This window comes from Falco naumanni, chromosome 7, assembly GCF_017639655.2.
Source record: "Falco naumanni isolate bFalNau1 chromosome 7, bFalNau1.pat, whole genome shotgun sequence".
NCBI lineage: Eukaryota > Metazoa > Chordata > Aves > Falconiformes > Falconidae > Falco > Falco naumanni.
In genome coordinates, this window is record NC_054060.1 from 12,494,780 (window position 1) to 12,514,055 (window position 19,276).

General features: G+C 44.9%; 1 protein-coding gene across 1 annotated transcript; it reads right to left on the minus strand.

The window, feature by feature from the left end:
- Positions 1 to 7,868: 7,868 nt before the first annotated feature.
- Positions 7,869 to 9,034, minus strand: CTXND1 (cortexin domain containing 1). The gene has a single exon (XM_040601992.1). The coding sequence runs from the start codon at positions 8,986 to 8,988 to the stop codon at positions 8,809 to 8,811; it is 180 nt and encodes a 59-aa protein (XP_040457926.1). The 5' UTR covers positions 8,989 to 9,034; the 3' UTR covers positions 7,869 to 8,808.
- Positions 9,035 to 19,276: the final 10,242 nt, after the last annotated feature.

Below are 19,276 nucleotides of genomic sequence, written 5' to 3' on the forward strand. Positions count from 1 at the left end.
AGATATTTATTTAATGTACTCTGCCTGGGTTGTCAATTTATTGGATGCCTTGTGCTCTCTTTTGACCTCCAAGGACAACCACAAGTTGACATCTTCCCTCTTGGACTTAGAAATAACTCACGTGGTTCCTCTGAGCACAGCCTGGTTTTACTCCTGGCAGTGCCAGGAGGGTACAGAAAGCATTTATTCGGTGGAGAAATTTCTCTGCAGAAGCAACATCCACATTGCACCTTACTGTACCTGACGTGTTGGAAATGCAACGTCTGAGGAGAGGGGTGCACACACAGAGAGGCAAGAGCTGATGGTGGGGCAGCATATCATCAGCCATGGGTTTTGACCTTGATACAAGTCTTTTTGCAGCCAGGAAGGGCCACGCTGTCAATGCTTTCTGAGTGTAGGAATACTTAGAGAAACTGTTAAATCCATAGTGCTCTTCCCCAGCTTTCTGCAAGGTGAAGGCAAGTCCTGTACAGGGGCAATGAGTTCCTCTCCCAAAAAAGCCAAACTGATGCTGCAGGTGCTGCCAACAACTGGGCTCCTTGCGTGGGCAGACAGGAAGGTCAGTGGTGCTGAGCACCCTGCTGTGAACCAAGCCCCGGCAGGACGGAGGCACAAATGCCCCCAGGCTGGCTCCAGACCCAGAGCCGGGCTGCCGGCCGCGGCCCCGGGGAGGAGGGCAGCTCTGCATCTGCTGCAGCCACGCTTCCATCCTGTGGCCGCAGCACCAGCGTCTGGCCAAGCACCCCTGCACCATGCTGGGGATGTGTGGGAGGTTGTAAGGTCCCCCCTGTGACCCCAAGGTGACTGAGCTGAGCTCTTCTAGCCTGGGGACATCTGGAGAAGTCCCAGGTTCCCAAAAGGTGGAGATTTTCTGGAAAGGAGTTTGGATACAGTCCTGAGAACAAGTTTCAGAGGTGAGCTGGAGGAAGTCCAAAACCTCGCTCAGGACAGAGCTCAGAGACATCTGCTGCCTGCTGCATGGATGGGGGCCAAAAAGCCAGAAGATGCTAAAAAAAGGAGAGAAACATTTTTTATCTCCAAGGCCACTTTCTTTTCACCCACAGGAGGAAGTAGTGGGCTCCCTCCAGGTGGGCGCTGCGGGGAAGGGGGCTCCATAGCTGGGCTGCCCCCACCTGCCACAGCGAGCCCAGAGCCGCCAGCACTTGCTGATTGTCACCCCTGCCAAGGTACACTGTCACGGGGCAGGTGAAGGCTGTACCCGTGCTGCAGCGTGCTGTGCTGTCCTGAAAGCAGCACGGCCTTTGCCTGGGACCAGCAGCACAACAGCCAGAGCAGCACCCACCGCCCAGGGGGGCAGCAGCCACCAGCAGGAGCTTTGGGAAAGACCCAGGTGTTCTGGGCACATCCCACTTGCTCCACCTCCCCTGGGGCAGCTGCGACCACTTTGCACCCTTGGCCTTTAAATGGAAGGTCATGGAGCTCTCTTCTGGTTTTGGGGGAAGGTGTCTGCAGGGTAAGGCTGAGTGGGTGGAAAGGTGAGGCTCCTCAAGCTGGAGGGGGCTTCGGCTTGGGTGCTCAGTTCAGCATGCAGGCCTGGTGCTTAGAAAAGTTTATTTTTAATAGTGCTGTTTCAATTGGGTTGAAACTCTCTGCAAAGAGCTTCCCCTTCACTTCTGGAAGCTTCTGCTGCAATTAGGTTTCAGCATGGCTCTCTCTTCTAGAGGCTAACAGTTTTAATTTGATTAGATCAGTTCTCCTGAGTCTGCTTATAACTTGGCTTCCAGTAAAAATTAAAAAGAAAAAAAAAATTCAGAGCTCCTTTTCCTCTGCCCTGTCATAGCATCAGGTTTGTAGGTGCAGGATGAGAATTCCTCCTTGGATCTTTAGAAGCCTGGAAGAAAACGAAAGCTTTTCTGTGGTGTCAGCTACCTGGGAGGCTTCATTCAGAGCTGTGCAATGTTGTGTGGGAAGAGAGACCCTGCCTTCCTGACCAGAGGAAATGGAAGTGTGTGTCTGCACGGAAACCACAGCTCCTCCGCTTGCTTGGAGCATCCCTCTTGCTGCCTGGATGCTCCATGCTCGGTGGAGGTCAGCAGTTCCCAGCAACCTGTGCCGGGGCGCAGCAATCCTGCGTGTGAGTAATGATGAGATGTTGGGTGAAAGGTCTGGGAGGGATGCGGGAGGTGCTGCTGTGCTGTGCTGCCTTATCAGGGGTGGTCCTTGACGCAACGAATCCTACTGCCTCATAACATTGTGCCTGGTTTTGTTATTTTGCTGGTAAGAAAATTAAGGGCAGCCTCTGATACCGTTTGAGATGCATTTTCTTCTAGATCAAAGCATCACCTAGTTGGTTTGTAATGAAAAAGCTGAGTATAATTTATAGTAGAACTGTTGGTATAATTGTCAAAAGAAAAGCATGGAACAAAACCCTACAGCATATTTCAGAATTTAAAGGAAACAATGGATTTTCTGTGTGAACTGCTGGCATTCTTCAGTAAAAATAGTTTTCTGCAGAGATTCTAATTAGAAATGGATGTGATATCATGGAAAAAAAATCAGTTTTGATGAAAACATTTGAGTCAGCAATATTCATAACTCCCTCATTAACCAGGCAGCGATAACTCAAAGTAAAATGCTCTTTCAGTAGCTGCTCAGGGTCAGGGTGGTGGCTTGTTAAGAGGGACAGAGCTGATGGGTAATATTCGCGTTGGGTTCGGCTTTAAGCAGTAAGGCAGGAGGCAGTTTCTCAGGCTTGATTGCTGCTTCTGTTCAGGATGCCCACACAGTTGCTGCTTTGTGAGAAAGAAAGAGATCATTTCTGGAATTCTAAAATTGATAGAAGGCTTTGGAAGTACGTGAGGGACATGCTGAAGTACCAGCACCATGCTGCCCCATAAATATCTGCTATGAGCTGCTCCTTTTTCTCATGTCCCCTCATTCCCAAGAAAATCCTCAGCTCAACACTTTTTCTGTTGCACTTATGTTCGGTTTTCCATTAAGTTTTTATTATAGACCTGTGCTTTCTAATTTTCACTCCGTTTGTTCCATATTATCTAACTGGCAGCTGTAAGAGAGCTGGGGTAGATGCAGTTGGTGCGTCGGGGAATGGCTGCAGGAGCAGAGGTCCCTGGCAGCCGCTGAGCACCCGCTGGGGCAGCCTGCAGGATCAACATCTTTGTCAATGAATATTAAGGGACTGGTTGGGACCAGCAAGTGCAGGGAGGGTTTCTTGCCCCTCTCCTCTCTGCGCGCTGGATACAGGGCAGACATGCTCAGGGCTCAGGACTGGTGCTGCCAGTGCCCTGGAGCTGCTGTGTCCTAGGGCCCTGCTCCAGGGGTGGCTCTGGGGGTTGCCTCGGGGGCCGGTGGGGTGCCCAGCTCTGCTACCCACTTGCCCCTACCAGGTGCTTCATTTGCTCTGCAGAGGCAGTGCAGCTGCTGCTAGAGAAATCCAATTAGTCTTAAATATAAAATACATTTTGAAAAACTTAATTTTCCATATGGCTTCAGCACACTTACTGCAATTGTAATACACTTTTGATTGATTTGCTATTTCCCTCCTGGAGTTGCCTGGGCAAGTCCCAGTACAAAATGTGGAGCTTTGTAACTACGAACTTGCATCATTCAACATTTCCTAATGCCGTTGTGGATTGAATTGAACCCTAAAAAATAAATTCAACTAGGAATCTTAAACTGTGTGTTGATTTAAAAATGTATGAGTGAGCAGTGTTTTCCTCCTGGTTAGCAAGAAGGAGTAGTGGCTAAAGCATACCAAGCAATTTTAACAAAAACTGTTTTTTAAAAAATAAAAAAGTGCAAATGCAAAAATGTTGACTGAAATCAAGAATTCCCATTCCAGCATTAAGACGTGGTTAAAACTGGGAATTGAATATCCTTTATTTAAATAAAATCACCTGAGATGTAAAATCATGAGAGCTGCTACGACAGGAGGTTTGAAGCCTGGCAAGTCTGGGTTGGTGAGGTCAGAGATGGAGATGTAAGGAAGGGGAAAAGATTAGTTTCAGTTTTCCAGCCTGTGTTTAGCAGGATTTTCACACCATGGGCAGCTTGGCTGAAGCCAAAGCAATAGTGCTGCTGTGCCGATGGCTAGTGCAGATCCAGCACCACTGTGGACCAGGACAGAGCTGGATGTGAAGCAAGGGAACTGGTGCATGGGTGTCACTCCCTGCATTGCCACCTTGACCTCAAAGATGCAGAGCTGCAGGAGTGGCTGCTCCTTTGGGATGACTCCTTGCCCCAGCAGTAATGCCCAGTCCACACGCAGGTGATGGTGTCACTGCTGTCCTTTGATGTCTTTGGGTGAAAAGCTCAAGGCTTTCTTCGTAGGCTCAGTTATTGCTGAGTATTAGTGGGGGACTGCATGCAAGCTGCAGGTGGCACAGGGGACCAGCATCAGTCTTGCTCCATGGAAGTTTAATTTTGGGGTTATCTTGAAAAGTCTCTGCCTTCATCTCTCATATAGTCACTGTTTTCTAGAGCACCAGCTTCTAAAGTGAACCAGTTAAATACCCGAGGTTTTCACCACCCTCCCTGTGTGTGCCATAGAGGTTGCTGGAGTCTGACCATGAGTCCTGTGTTGACTTCTGAGCTCTAGTAACGTGGGCTGAAGTTACCTGCTGAGACCTGTGATGACCCAGCAAGCTGGGGACACCTTCGGACAGCACAGGCTGCAGCAGCATTGCTTATGCAGTTCCCTGGCTAGCATCAGTCCCCGTTCCTTTCAGATAAACCTTTATGCTCACAGTTCTCCAGGGTGTCTGTCCAAATTCAGCCACTGCTGGCTTCAGTTCAGGTCTGCCTACTTTAACATTAGCCAGAGGAGCTGCTCTGAACACAGCACAAAGACTCCATCCCGCCTCTGCTTCTGCCTAAGATGGAGTTAATGATTTGTCAGTGCCGTTTTGCCTTTGTGGCACAAAGGTCCTTCTGCCAGAGGACTCGCTGCAGGGGCAAGCAGACACATAAAGCACCCAGCTTTCAGGCAATAGAGTCCTTTTTATAAGATAAAAGAATTGGCAATTTCTCTCCTCATCTTTTTCAAGAGGAGGAGTTCCTTGGGTGCTTTTTACTCAGCATATCACATACTCTGGCTTCTTCAAAGAGACCCCACAGATGCTCCACACTCCTCGTTTTCAGCTGCTAGCAGGGGGGATTCCAGTCTCGATGGCCCTGTTTCTTTTGCTATGCTGTTTGTTACTGATCGTGAACTGCTGAAATACGGTGTGTTGCAGTCCCCCACTGAACTGAAGTTCAGCCCAGGGCTCTTGCTGTGAGAGTAACCTGAAATAGCCACTCTGGAGGAGCTGACCTTCCAGCAGAGCCACCAGAACACTTGGAGCTGGCTCCATCCTGAGCTCCTGAGAGTCTGTAGTGGTGTTGGTACACAGGGAGCAGTTCTCTGCTCTCACCCTCCAAGGAGGGCTGTCAAGTATATATATCTTTCTTGAAAACCATGTGTTTGAGAGCTCCTGGCAATTAGAAGTGAAGTACAACTGAGACAAGAAGGTTTTCCATGTTGAAGCTGTTTATTGTGTTAGATAAATACATTTGCAACAAGTTTGAATTGTTTCCTCTGAGTGCAATTGCTGGTAGTATGGCATAATGATTAAAAAAAGAACCAAAAGTAGCAGAGGCACTTGTTGCATGCAGCTGAAATTGCAACTAAGCCCAGTGATGCAGCCCCTGCTGAAACAGACTTTCCACTGGCTGCAAGTGCAGCTTTGCTGGCGGGGTTCATGGTGCTGGCCTCGGGCGGGAGCTGCAAGGGTGCACCTCGGGTGGGCAAGTCCTGACTCCAAATGCAAGGAGGATAAAATTTCTGCTTTCAGCATGATGTTTAGTATTGCTTTTGATTGAAGAGTGGTAGGGTTGTGTGATTGTAACCAGTGGGGAAGGCAGAAATCGGAATGCATTTACATTATCTATATTAAAACAATCACATTGACTCTTATGCAGTCATGTGAAAAGATTGGACGTGAATACGTAGATGTTTATGGAAACTTTTTTGTCAAAAGGATGGACTTGACAGGCTATGCCAGGAGGACAAGTGCCTTTTATTAGAAAATAGAGCTACCCAGAGGGGTCTTTCTGTTAGGATTTTCAGGAAAATCCCTAAAATGGTTTGTACAGCTGGAAAGATGGACAAAAAAAAAAGTGGCAAACGTTCTTGCAAGGCAAACTTGTTAATTTGCTTTGCTCTTGCACAGGCTTTGCTCCTGCAAGGGCCGTGTGTTGCTGTCCCTGCCACACCAAGGACACAGCACACGACCAACCCCGGTCTCAGTGTAGTCAGGCAGCCCGCTCGGAGGCTTAAACTGAAGCCTGTGCTGAAGTCCTCAGCTGAACAGGGGCTTCTCAGTGACGCATGACAAAGCCAAAGAGTTCTGCATGCAGATAAACATTGAGTGGAGTGTTGGCACTGGGAGGTGTGATGACAAGCTCTGTTCTTGCTCTGCATCAGCTGTGAACACAGCCAGGTGACCTCCAAACTGAACGTTCCTTTAGCCTGGAAATAAATGTATTTGGTGTTTTGTTTTTATTTATTTATTCTGTAAGTAGCCCCACTTGTATCAAGGTGGGATACAAGACTTAATGACAAGAAATGGGTTCTAAACTTTAGCCCAGGGAACAGAAGCAACCTTCTTTGAGCTGGGGCATCCATTCCTATGGTACAGATAGACACACTCATGAATAAGGCAGACCAACGTGTTTGCTCAAAGTACGGTGAACATTAGCATTCACAACTGAAAAAATCCTCAGTTACTGGTGATTAAGTGGCTAGCAGAAACTGAGGCTAAATAACAGCAACCTGCAGTAAGTAACTGAAGCAGTGGAAGTCTCTTGCTAGAGAACAGCAATGTTAAAGATGTCCTCAAATATTCTGCCACCTGAATCAGATCCTCCTACAACAGAGATTAGCAAAAACTGCAGTGCAAAAGATCCATGCAAAAATCTCCACATGCCTCGTAGCCTGCTATTTTGGGACCTCTGCAATCACAGTGCTGAGCACCTCGCATCCAGACTGTCCTCGGAAATCAGTGGAATATATAGCAAAGGCAGGTGCCATTTGGCATGGCTCAAAATACTGCAATCTTAATGGGAGAGTAAGCGGAGGTTTGGACACGTCCTCTGCCTGGGGAGAACTTCCTTTGCTGTATACTAAGATTCAAACCTTCCCCATTAGTTTCATGATGAGGAATTGTGAATCGATACCTTATTTCTGTGTCCCTAAGACTCTCCAAGTGCTTTCTGGTATTATGAGACCGACAAAACAATGTGAGACAAGTTAATATTGTTGTACCCATCTCACCAATGAGTAGGTAGAGGCACATAAAGAAGTGACTTGCGTGATGGTCTAACAAATCTGTCAAAGTTGAGAACAGTAACCTACAAAGTCTATGTTCATATTCCTCACCGCAACCTTCGGTTCCACCTCTGTCACCCACTGTGCGTTGCCTTGTGGCAAGAACCTAGAGGTCAGGTAGGATGGTAAGGAAGAGGAGAAATAGTGAAATGTCCTTCTTGCAGATTTGTGCTTTCAAGTCTTGTCTGCTCATGATGCTTGTTGTGGTTGCAGTACCTACTCCATGTTGCTTCAGCAACTCCTTATAATCCCATAAACCAAACACTAGTCACTAAAAAAGGCACCTGCGAGCAAACCTTGGAATTTGGGGATCAGAGGACATGGGAATCCCTCAGTCCCCACTCTTCAAAAGATAAATAATAAATTTCCAAAGCTCTCACATTCACTTGTGCCTTCTTGCATAATGGTTGTCTTGGTGAATTAAGAGGAGGAAATGTACAGCTATTCACCTTACAAATTTGTTGGGAAATTCTTCTTTTAAAAGTGCTGAATTTCTCAGAGGTAGAATGCACATTAGTGTATGTTACTTTAACAGTTATGCTGAGGAGTCTGAGTGACAAAACTAGGAGCAATGTTTCTGCTTATTGTCATATCTCGTCCCAGTGAAGTGCATCTAAAACATGATGGATGGATGAAGCTACATATGGAATCACTCTGAAAATCACAGCAAATTCTGTGTAGCTGAAACCAGTAGTGTCCAAACTCTGCTCCGTGGGCTTCTGGTGGCTACCATAGTAAGTGGTCTGACACATCTGGCTAATCCACGGACCCGTGCCCGATGATATGCCTGGTTTTTGCATGAGTAGGCTAGAGCGAGGTGGTGCTACATGGTCACAGCAGTCCATGACCTCCTTGGAACTGTAGTCTGAGTGCTTCTGTATCATGGTCACTGGAAATAGGGTTGCAGTGGGGTCGGGAGTGCATGTGCAGAATCATGTGAGCTGAGATTAAATTCACTCATATAACCCTACCTAAGCACGGATGCTTTAGCAGTTCTACTCTGTGATACAAAATTATAAAATCTGGGCCTTTTTTTTTTTGAAACGCAAATATAATGACTGAAGAAGATATTTGAAGCAATCTATTTCCAGGAAGGACAAAATGTTCCTGTTGCTTTTCCAAATTGTGATGGTTACCCTGGATTTGTGGGAGATACTGAAGGGAGAACAGACTGTGCTAGACCAAGAGTTATATTAGGAAATGTCTGGAGAGTCTTGTGCTACTTGAGTTACAATGATAACTGTTTTCAGTAAAATAAAGGTTGCTGCATAGTATTAAACTGCGCTGCCAGAATGGCTTGCTGATATCCTGACCTGTTGAGCAAGAATCATTTACACTATGTGCTCTTAGAGATATTGCCGTTGCCTTGCATATCTGAAAATGGCTGTTTGTGTGATAGCCTTCCTGGTGGGAAAAGGCCTCCTGGATCGCAGCATTTTATGGCTCTGTCTAGGGAAGTCCTTTCAGTCATCTAGATGCTGCTCTTCCCATGTAGATGTAGGGATGGCACTGTAAGGGTCCATGATGACTTTTGCACAACGAATAATCATCACAATCAGGAAGAGACAGAGGAAGACGAAACATGCTAATGTCAGTCCCTTGTCCACATCGACGTACACAGGCTCTGGGGTTGGTCCCTCCATTGTTTATGTCGCTCTTCATCTGGGTTTATGTTTGCTCCTAACATCATCAACCACCTGTCAAAAAAAAAAAAAAAAAGACTGCATCAGACACAGGTGATTGCTGCTCCGGAGTATGGGGAAACTCAGGGGTGGAAATAAAAAGAGAAAACCTCTGTGATATGTTCTTGTAGGGAAACGAAGCTGCTGGGAATGTCATAGCTCAGGTAACTGACAGCTGTGAAAGGAAGAAACCTCATCTCCACCTTAATTTAGCCCATGAATGCTTCTTGCTAAAATATTAGACAATTAAAAGATGTTAACAAAGGAAAGAGAAGCAGTGGTGAATGAACACTATCCCCTTGAAATACCATCTCTTGAAAGAGCTACAGACACTCTTCTTGTCTCAGCATTTCCCAATCATAATAATATTTCCCCTCTGCTAGTGTAAAAGAGCAGACAAATGGCAGAGCAGACTGTTTCTATCCCAATTTTCCTCTCTGTCCAAACACTCCCTGTCTCTCACTGGCACAAAGCGAAGTGAGAATTATGCATACTTATTTTCCATAACATTTAATCTCTGGTACTCATAGGTTCTCCAGGCAATAGAAGATTTTTAGGAGCAATATAATTTTGAAGTGGATGTTTTATCACCCAGAGAAGTACAGGTGATTATGTGATTAGTACTAGGATTATCTTATTTGATGCAGATGCCTGTGTAGCTGAAGGTCTCGTCTGACCTCATCACCTGAATCCATAACCAAAATGTCTTCAGTAGAGGTTGACTCCCTTCTGCCTCTGCAAGTTTGCCTCTGGATAATTCATTAGCTGCTAACACAGGTTGCTTTGCATGAAGATGCTGAAGAAGGGGAACTGACCTGGCTTGTGGAATTGGGTCACTGCCCAGGGGTGGGGGAAACTTCTCCTGACATCCACCTTTGGTCAAGGTGGGAGGTAGAAATGTTGAGGGTTACTGTTGTAAAAGAGCAGGAACATGAATCTCTCTTTAAAACAACAAATTGCTCACATCAACTGCAATAATCTAAGAACTCATCCCTGCTTTAATTGGAGAAGAGAGGTGGGAAAGAAGATGCCGATCCCTAGGGAGAACTGGGTGACACTTGGGTATCAGGTGGTCCAATTGCTCGCTGTAACTACATTAATACAGTTAGGAAATACCAGGTACAGATTTCATCTACACAGCCATGTTTGCCTGATTACATTTCCAGTGAGCTGCTGCTGCTGGCAGGGCTATTTCAGTTGCAGTTCACATCTGGCTGAAGCATCATGTTCTTCCGCATCGTGCTGTGCCAGCTGTGAGCGGGTGTCCCAGTGACTCCTGAACTCTTGTGCCCTGCAGTGTTTTTGTTTTTTTTCTTGGGGTGAAATAAGGACCTTTTATTTCACAGTTCCTTTTCTGTCTCAATTTACTCCTTTTCAAGTTGTTTTCCAATCTCACCACCTCCTAGATCCTACAAGGCAAGCATAAATCAGCTGGGCCCTCCAGCCTATTTTAAGCACAAGGACGGCAGATTTTTTTAATTTCCTGAAAGCACAGAAATTACTGCGACAGCTGGTTCTGCAGCAGGGAGAAGAAAGAGAAGCTGATGACACATAGTGAATGAAACCAAGCAGACATCATGTGTATTTACCGGTCACATCCTTAGGATGGACCAGCACATTTGGGCTCATGGAGAATCACTGAGGAGAGTAGGATCAGACTTGTAATGCTCACCTAGTCTGATCAGAGGTCTGTTATTCCCAGAAGACACTCTTACCACTATTTCATCAGCCAACGGATCTTATGTTACAGTCTATACCTTCATTTGGAGAAAAAGAGTCAAGGCTTTGTTAGCAAGGCTGAGTATTAAGTGTGGATACTTGTTTCCTTTTTTCTTTTTCCTTTTTTTTTTTTTTTTTGTGTGTGTGTGTGAAGCTAAAGAAAACAATGTTATCAAAACTACTAATGTAGCCCAGTCTTTCCTGAAGTATGCTTGTGAAGGTCTGACAAAGATGGATTTGTTTTTTCCCTCCTGATATTCTGGCTATGGCACCATGTGGTGTTATTTCACAGCAAGTTACCTCCTGCAGAATGTCAGAACTACCTGGTAATTTCCATCAGTCCTGATCTTTGAAGAAAAACTGCATTTTCAATCAAATGTACTTTCTGCTAAACAGTGAATCATTTATGTGGAAAACGATCTGAGGTTCCAAGTAGAGATCCATCCCTTGGAGATTTTTCTCTTCAAAATGGCATCACACGATCTCAGTGGAGTTGTGGTTCAGGTGCCGCATCCTTCTGCGTGCCTCTGCCCCCAGGAGTGTGGTTGGATGATGTTTCCCATGAAATACCTGAGCTGTTGTGAAGCCCCCTCTCCTACTGGAAGGGAAAAACATGTTATGGAAAGGATATGCCAGGCAGAAAGCTTTACCCAGGGCAGGGTGTAAGTGTACTGCATCTGAGCTGTAGTTTGCACAGGAAATTACAGTGACAGTTTGAATCCAGTGGTTTCAGGTTTAGGTTGATTTGTTTTACCAGAAAGTCAGCATTTGTGGTGGGAATATAAATATTTTTTTCGAAAAATTGTGTTCTTGAGGTGGTACAAATCACATGTCTTCCCTCCTTCTGCTTTCCCCATAAATGTGTAGTGTTTCTATGCTGCGACTACTGGTCCGCATTAAGTTATTACTGATGGAGAACATATTTCTTGGGGCTGGCCAGAAGGGCCTGGCTTTCCAAGTTGCTCTTCTCACAGCTTGACTGCTCACCTGAATCTCCCTGTGCACCAGTATTGTCAGAGAGGGAAACCTCCTCTGCTGGTCCAGCTCATCGGAGCCGCAGCAACATGATGCTCGTGCTCATCCGAGCGGCGAGGTGGGTCGGGTGTCGGAAGACATTTGGTGGTGTTCTGTGGTTCAGTACTGCAGCTGCCTTTTGGTGGCCTTGGCAGTGTGGAGACAGTTCTTGGCACTGAACAGACCTAGGTGCTGGAACGGGGCTGTGTCTGAGGCAGTTATCTCCGTATTAATTTATTATTGCTGGAATATACCACTGTTCTAGATCAGGCATCTAGGCACCAGCAGAAGATGTTCCCTTGGATGGGAAAGGAGTTATTTGCACGTGTTCACCAGGGCTGGTTCCTCCTGAGGAAGGCCAGCTCTTTGGTTTTACCGTTGACATGCTGTTTTATTATTATTTCCTAAAAAGCTTCAGCACCGCTGCAGATAGGGATCTGCCTATGGATACACCAGTGCACAGGGAGGGAACGGGCTTGTTTCCATGGGAATATCCAGTGCACCCCATCTCTCCCAGCACAGACATGCTGCATGGCAAAGATGTGCCTACATACATGAGCGAGGGAGGGTACCGCAGCTACGTGCTGCTCCTCACTGTCTGCCAGGTACTTGTGGTCTTACATCTCTGTAATAGCTGAACAACTTGTCCTGCTTATTTTCTGTTTTCCTGGTAAATGCCTCAACCTTCCCTTGCATTTTCTTGGTGCCCAGCGGTACAGCCAGATTTGGAGGGGGTGGTAGAAGCATCTTACAGGTTGACGCAGTTAGTCCATGCTAGAGGAGGCTCTGCCTGCACGTCCCACCATCTATCTCTGCCACGGGGTATGTGCTGTGTATGTGAGCAGAATGGTTTTGCAGATCCTGGTCTGGCTTGTGAAATCCTTCAGTGCTATTGAAATTAATTCTTGCTCCAGCTACAGACTGGTTGGCTGGATGCTTTGCTTTTATTTACCAGCACAGCCAAGGCTGACACCGTGTGTGTGTGTGTGTGAAACCAAAAAGATCAGCAGAAACAATTATAAAGTTTTATACTTGAATGATCAATTTTTCTCTGAATAGCTGAATTGCAGGGAATTACTTTTTTCCCCAGCTTGTCAGCACTGAACTGAGAATTTATTTTTTACATTTTTCAGATTTGTTGAAAACATAATTTGGTTTAAACAAAACCAACAGATGGAGAAGGGCAATCCCTGGTTCAAACTATCCGGCAGTTTAGCAGTCTTGCGTGTATGCTCTTTTGTAAATCCCTGGGTGTTTCAATGCGATCTCTCCCCTTTAACTCCTGGGGGAATAGATGGGTGCTGCAGGCGGACCCATCGGCCCGGGGACGGAGCTGGGCTGGCTGCGCTGGGCAGTGTAACTCAGTACCAAAAGTGCATCTGCACTTGGCTCCTGGTGGATCGCAGAGGGCCAGGGCCAGGCAGCAGCTGTATCTCTTCAGAGGGGTTGGCATCATTAGTTTTGATGCCCTGCCCCCCCCAGCTTCACCTTGTCTGACTGTTCTTGCAGTCAGGAGACCCTGCAGCCTGGCAGGTGTGTGAGAACAGTCAGGGACCGTGGCCTGGGGATAAAGAACTTTGGTACCTCAGTGTAGAATCTGTCCTGAGCATTTGGTCTTTGCCACTTTTTTTTTTTGTTTCCCAGTGCTCCTTTCATGAGGGATTGCCACGGAAGAGAGGATATATTCATTTTTGATGACCTTATGTACACAGGCAGGCAAAGACATGTTGGCATCTTCTTTAGTATACCAGCACTGTTACGGACTATATAACGCTTGTGCTCATCGGTGTGGCTGAATTTTGCAATCATTCTTACCCATGCAAAATAATTTAAAAGACATGGGTTTTTTCCAGATCTGACAATCTTGGCACTGTCACTTTAAATATTAGGTAATAACGTACCACATATATTATATCACAGTGAGCTGATCAAACCATACCAGTTCCTATACTGGTTAATCATATTTCCACTCATCTCAACCCATAGGATATATTTCAAAACATATTCTTTTTTTTTTCCTTCTGTACTCCTTTCCCAAAACAACAGATGTGCAGGGAAGGGGAACTGTGTGATTTCATATATGCAAGCAGATGCCTACCTTCCAGGCCTGGGTAGGAAGCCTGTCACATCCCAGCATAGCAGCATTGTGGAGTTAAAATCCTTACTGTAGTCATATTTTAAAAGTTTTGTTAGTCAGTGTGGCTTTAACGGCATTCAGGCTCCACTCAGGTTCACGTCCACCCAGACCTGGAAGCAGTTCTCACCGGTGTGTTCTGGAAAAAAAAAAAAAAAAAAAAATATTCACAATTGCTCATCGCGCAGGATGTGGGCGTTACGGCTCTGTTAGGCGGTTGGGAATTGCTCCAGCGACAGCCTGAGGCAATCGGATACAGTCACACACAAGACGGATTCGTCAGATGTTCCCTAGAAGAACATTTATGATACGAAGAGTGGTGTTCGAGCCCGGAGTAGTCCTATCCTTATTTCTTCTTAAACAAGGAAAAAAATCCCATTTTTAATTCATAATGAAAGAGCAGCCAGGTCTGAATTGATAGTGTGCAGGAGTCTGCATCTGTAGTTAGTTTTTAAAAAACCTTTTATTACAAAAATGTCCAGAATAGAAGTAAAATGTTGCAGTTCTTAAACAAAATTAAGCGATAACTCTGAACTGATAGACCAGGATTTAAAACCTATTAATTATTAGAATATTTTTCAGTCTGATTTGAGATGATATTCTTTCTTATGTGCACAGAAAACAATTTCAACCAGACAAACTCTAACAACTTGCTGGATGACAAACCCATTGCCCCACTCAATTTTGTTAACTCTGAAATGTCTTATGGCCCAGAGCCCAGGACTCCTGCCCAGCAGCACCGCTCACCAACCCGCAGAGAGATGGCACAAAACCTTGGTTTTATTCATTGAAAACCTTGATTTTATTCATTGATGTGATGGCATCTGGCCTTTGCCATGGGCCATACCTGCCATGCTAGGATCTCTATGAGCATAGACCAAAATGACAGCAACTCTTCCAGGGAAATTACCGTCTAAGTGTAAAAAACCAGACAATATTTGGCGTGAAGAGCACATGGTGAGACAGGTAATGGCTGGGACCCAATGCTAATGACCCAACACCTTGAGTACCAGTAGGATGGTGAGGTTTACTTTGCAGACAGCTTCTCTCCCATCTTTGAAGGGCATTTGGGTGCTGACCAAGTGACAGATGCTGGGTCAAGGGCCAAAGGGAAGCATTGATCGGCCTTTGATCGGTAATGAAGAGAGGTGGTGGGAAGAGGCTGTTGTGGCACTTGGAAGGGGAGGTGGCTCTCACATGTCTGGGGGAAGCTCTGAGGGAAGGTGCAGGAGCTGACCTCTGCAGTGCTATTTGGAGCTGTGGCAGGGAGAGATGTTTGTCAAAGCCAGAGGAGAGGAGGTTATAGTAATTGCAGTTGAGAAGTGGTAAGAACCTGCCTGGTTGTTTTCAGGATGCCTGTGGAGATGGTTACTCTGGGATGTTGGTGTGGAAAAGTGTTTTAAGGCTTAGGATGTGAAGGCTGGAGAGAAGAAACCAAAGATGACCTCAGATCCCAGGTGAGGAGACTCACAAGGACAGGGTGTTGCTCAGGCAAAGGAGCAGAGGTGAATGGCCAGGCAGGAAGGTGAATTGCTGCTTCAGGTATATATTGTGTGTGTCAAACTCACCTTTGATTTGAAGTTCAAATCTATAAAAGAGTAGTTGGGACATTTAATCATACTCTAATATTCTTAACAAACTAGTTTTGATTAAAAACTCACTGCCTCAGAGTCAAACGCTGTAGAGAGATATAGACAGATGGTCTTCTTTCTATATCCAGAGAGCAATAATATGACCGTTACCTTCATTTAAAAATTAATTGTCCTTTAATACTTACAGTTCTTCCAGAAGAAAATCAATACTTTATTTCAGTAACTCTGGCTTCCTGTGAGCACGATTTCTCCTATGTACCTGTAGCACACAGGCAGATTTAATCTTTGTTTTTAACCCATTATTTGGCTCTTTGGTTCAGGTATTTTTTGCTTGCTTTGCATATGGACTTCCAATCTTTATGCTCAGCTTAGTTTACGCAAACTAGTTTATTCAGTCCAGCCCACTCAGTTATGGTCAAGAGACAAATAATCTTCCCTCAACACACTTGCCTTTAGCCAGCCATAAATTACTGGATGTCAGTATTCCCTCAGAAGACTCAAGGCATCATTTATGGGTGCCCCAAAAGTTGAAAATGAATAAACATATAAATCAATCTGGGGAAAGTGTTAAAAATTGCTGCTGCACAAATGTTTCCTTTTTACATAGCCCCATGGAAAAAGTAACATTAATCTTCATTGAAAAAAAGATGCAACATGCTCCTAAAATAACTGTGCGCTGCTTATAATTTGAGTGTGTCCTAAATCAAATAATCTTCTCACTCACTTGAGGAGCATGTGGTATTACCTGTTAACAAAAGATTAAAAAACAGATGGTTGTGCTTGGGAGCAAGTTGCTGTTTCGAGCTATTGAGCAAACCGATGGTTGGGTTCTTGAGAGAAAACCACCTCCAGTCTCCCAAAGTTCAACTTAGGTGGGTAATCCTTGACTAAACTTTGCTGGAGTGAGAGCCTGTGAGAGCACCCAGGAACCTTTTTCAGAAGCTGGAAATGGTACTTCAGAGGTAAAAAAAGTGGGGTAGAATCAGTGATAGACCTTATGAGTTTCTGGCTACTAGGCACAACGGTGGGAAGTGCTAGGACTTCAGCAACATGTGCTAGCTAAACAAGGGCAGGTGAGGCAGGCCTGAGCTGTAATGTTGTCTTTGTATCAGCTGTTTTACAACCCATAGAGAAGCAAGAGAAGAAAGGACACCCAGTGCTCCTTCAGAGACCAGTTCAGGTGTTTTTGCTACATCTCCATGGTACTGCCCTCAGTTGGCCAGGCTCTGAGCAATGTGCGAGCCAAGAGCCCAGCTCAGACATGGGAAAAAAGATCTGTGTCTCCTGTGCATGCTGCGGGGACACTGGTTCGGTTCCCTATTTGCGTTTCTGCTGCGGGTGTAAGAGCTGCAGTGATTTTGTGACATGGTTCGCCCAGTCCTCCTTGTGGTACTCGCTTCCATCCGCGGGGCTGTTGGGATCATTGATTCATCAGGTGCTGAAATCCTTTAATAGTTGGTGCTGGGAAAATGCAAAGCAATACCTACGATATGTGAAGTTTAGATGGGCTTGGAAAGGATCACCTGTCCGCAGCAGGACCGTCCTTCATTCAATATGTGTTTTGATAAGGGGTCTGCTGCTGCTTTTCTTATCACTCAGTGCTACGATGCACAAGGTGCACGTCCCCTTTCATCACGGTGAGTGGCAAATATAAAGGAGTCTTAGAGAAACAAATGGATTTTGTTTTTAAGCCAAGGCTTTTAAGGTCTGAATAGATAGGATATGAATTCATTTTAATGGAGTATCTGCTGTTTAAACTCTGCTGTTTAAATCCCGTGGAAGGAGACAAACATGCCTGTTGGTCCTGTCAGTTATTTTATAAATTAAACTGTGGCTGTTGGCCAGGAGAAGTATAAGCAAAGCTATGCAGAAATTTTTCACCGCAGCAAAGTTGACAGGGAGGAAAAACATCTTTTTTTTTTTCACTCCTGCTCTGAAGATTTTTTCTTTTTTTTTTTTAATTTTAATTTTTCTTTTTTTCTTTTTTCTTTTTTCTTTTTTTTTTTTTTTTTTTTTTTTTTTTTCAAAAACAAAAGGTGCACTTTGAGGTAGAACAGCAACTCCTTTTTACATGAATTGTCTCCCTTGTGGTAGTGATGTCCAGTATTCTCTAACTTGCAGAATATCTCCCAGAGACACATCTTTTGCCCTTTTGTCTTGAAAACCTACATACACCTGGATCAGACTGAGGCTGTATCAACATTTTTTACATTTGAGGAAAAGTATTGTGGACGAATGCTTATGAAAATAGTGGGGTTACACCTATAGAACTGCCACAAACATTGGCATGAAGAAATCTTGTAGCCCTTGATTCATCTTGAATTGCTTATTTAAAATGAAAAGTTAGATACTCACTAATGCAGGAAACTCCTAGTCAAGAAGGCATTAAATTAATAAGTCAGAGGCAAAACAGGAAAAAAAAAAAAAAAAAGCTACGGGTAGCTTTGCTATAGTAAAAGATGCAGGTTTTGTGCATGCAGGTACTCATCGATCTATATTGATAACTAATTCATAAGCTTTTTTAACACAGACTTTTCTCGGATACTTCAGAAATTTGTGGGGAGAGGGACATAAGAAAATAAACATAAGCAAAATTCAAGCTCAAAGGCCAGACTGCATTTAGTTCAAAACAAAATAACATGTTTTACACAGGGCTCCTGTCAAAGACGCTGCTTGTGCCTGTTCCTTTTCAGAACCGGTTTAGTCCACAGGGGACAGTAAGGATGGAAGTTTGTAGCTTGTGCTCATGCATGTAATTTACTGTGCTATTTCTCTGTTTCTTTGTGGTGATCTAATCAGAGGCGTGATGCCAGCTACACTACATCGTATCTTAAACTGAAAAAAATTTTGCAAAGGAGTCTTAAAGACTGAACGGATAAGCCATGGGATGCAGAAGTGCTCCCATGCAGGAATATGGATTTGACAGCAAAGCAGGACAAGACATTACAGACTGTTCAGCATCTGCTACCAGGTCCCTGGGCAAAAATGGACCTACAGAAAGGACAGCCCCAAAGCCCAGAGGTGTTTCTGGGTAAGGATGAAAACCCTTTAGAAATCGTTGGCAAAACCAGCCCCGCTTAAACAGATTTATCTCTCTTAGTTGGTATGAGCCGTTAGAGAAAAAAAATAATTGAAGATCTGAAATGAAAAGTTAGGGGCCTCAGGTGATCTGAAATGAGTTTGGGCTAGGGCTGTGTCAGGAGCAGTGCTTTGTGCTGCATGAGACACCCAGAGAAGCTTGCTGCTCCTCACCCTCTCCAGCTGGAGAGCCAGAATTGTTGCAGCATGTTAGCTAATTTTGGTTATAATTTGCCAACAGGAGAAGTAGAAATATCATTACTAGACTTTTCCCTGTTTTCTCAGGAGAACAGTTTTTCTCTTGCTATTATAAGAACTGGGAGAATGAAAATTGGCCCATTTTCAGAGACACTGAGTGCCTGGAGCACCATCTGGAATCAGTGCGACCAGACAAACAATTTAACATCACAGAAAATCTTCCTGTTTTCAGGCCCCCTCCACCCCTTTCTGCACAATTCTGCACGTGAATGCTGCACAAAAGCTCCTTTCTGATGAGGATCCATTTGGCATGAAGATAAACTATATTTTCAACTCTCTCCCAGTAGGGATGGATTGTATTTTCCTTCAGAGAGAGGCCAGATGATTTTTATTACAAATGAACTAAACCTTGAGGCAGGACATGCATTACATTTCCATGACAGCACCGGCAGGAGTGAAGGATCCTGATAAGAATTTAAGGATAATTGAGCTCTAGTCTCCAGCTCTGCAGGTA

What these genes read in the sequence shown, in the direction of transcription:
- CTXND1 (XM_040601992.1), bottom strand. Translation starts at nt 8,988, where the DNA reads ATGGAGGGACCAACCCCAGAGCCTGTGTACGTCGATGTGGACAAGGGA.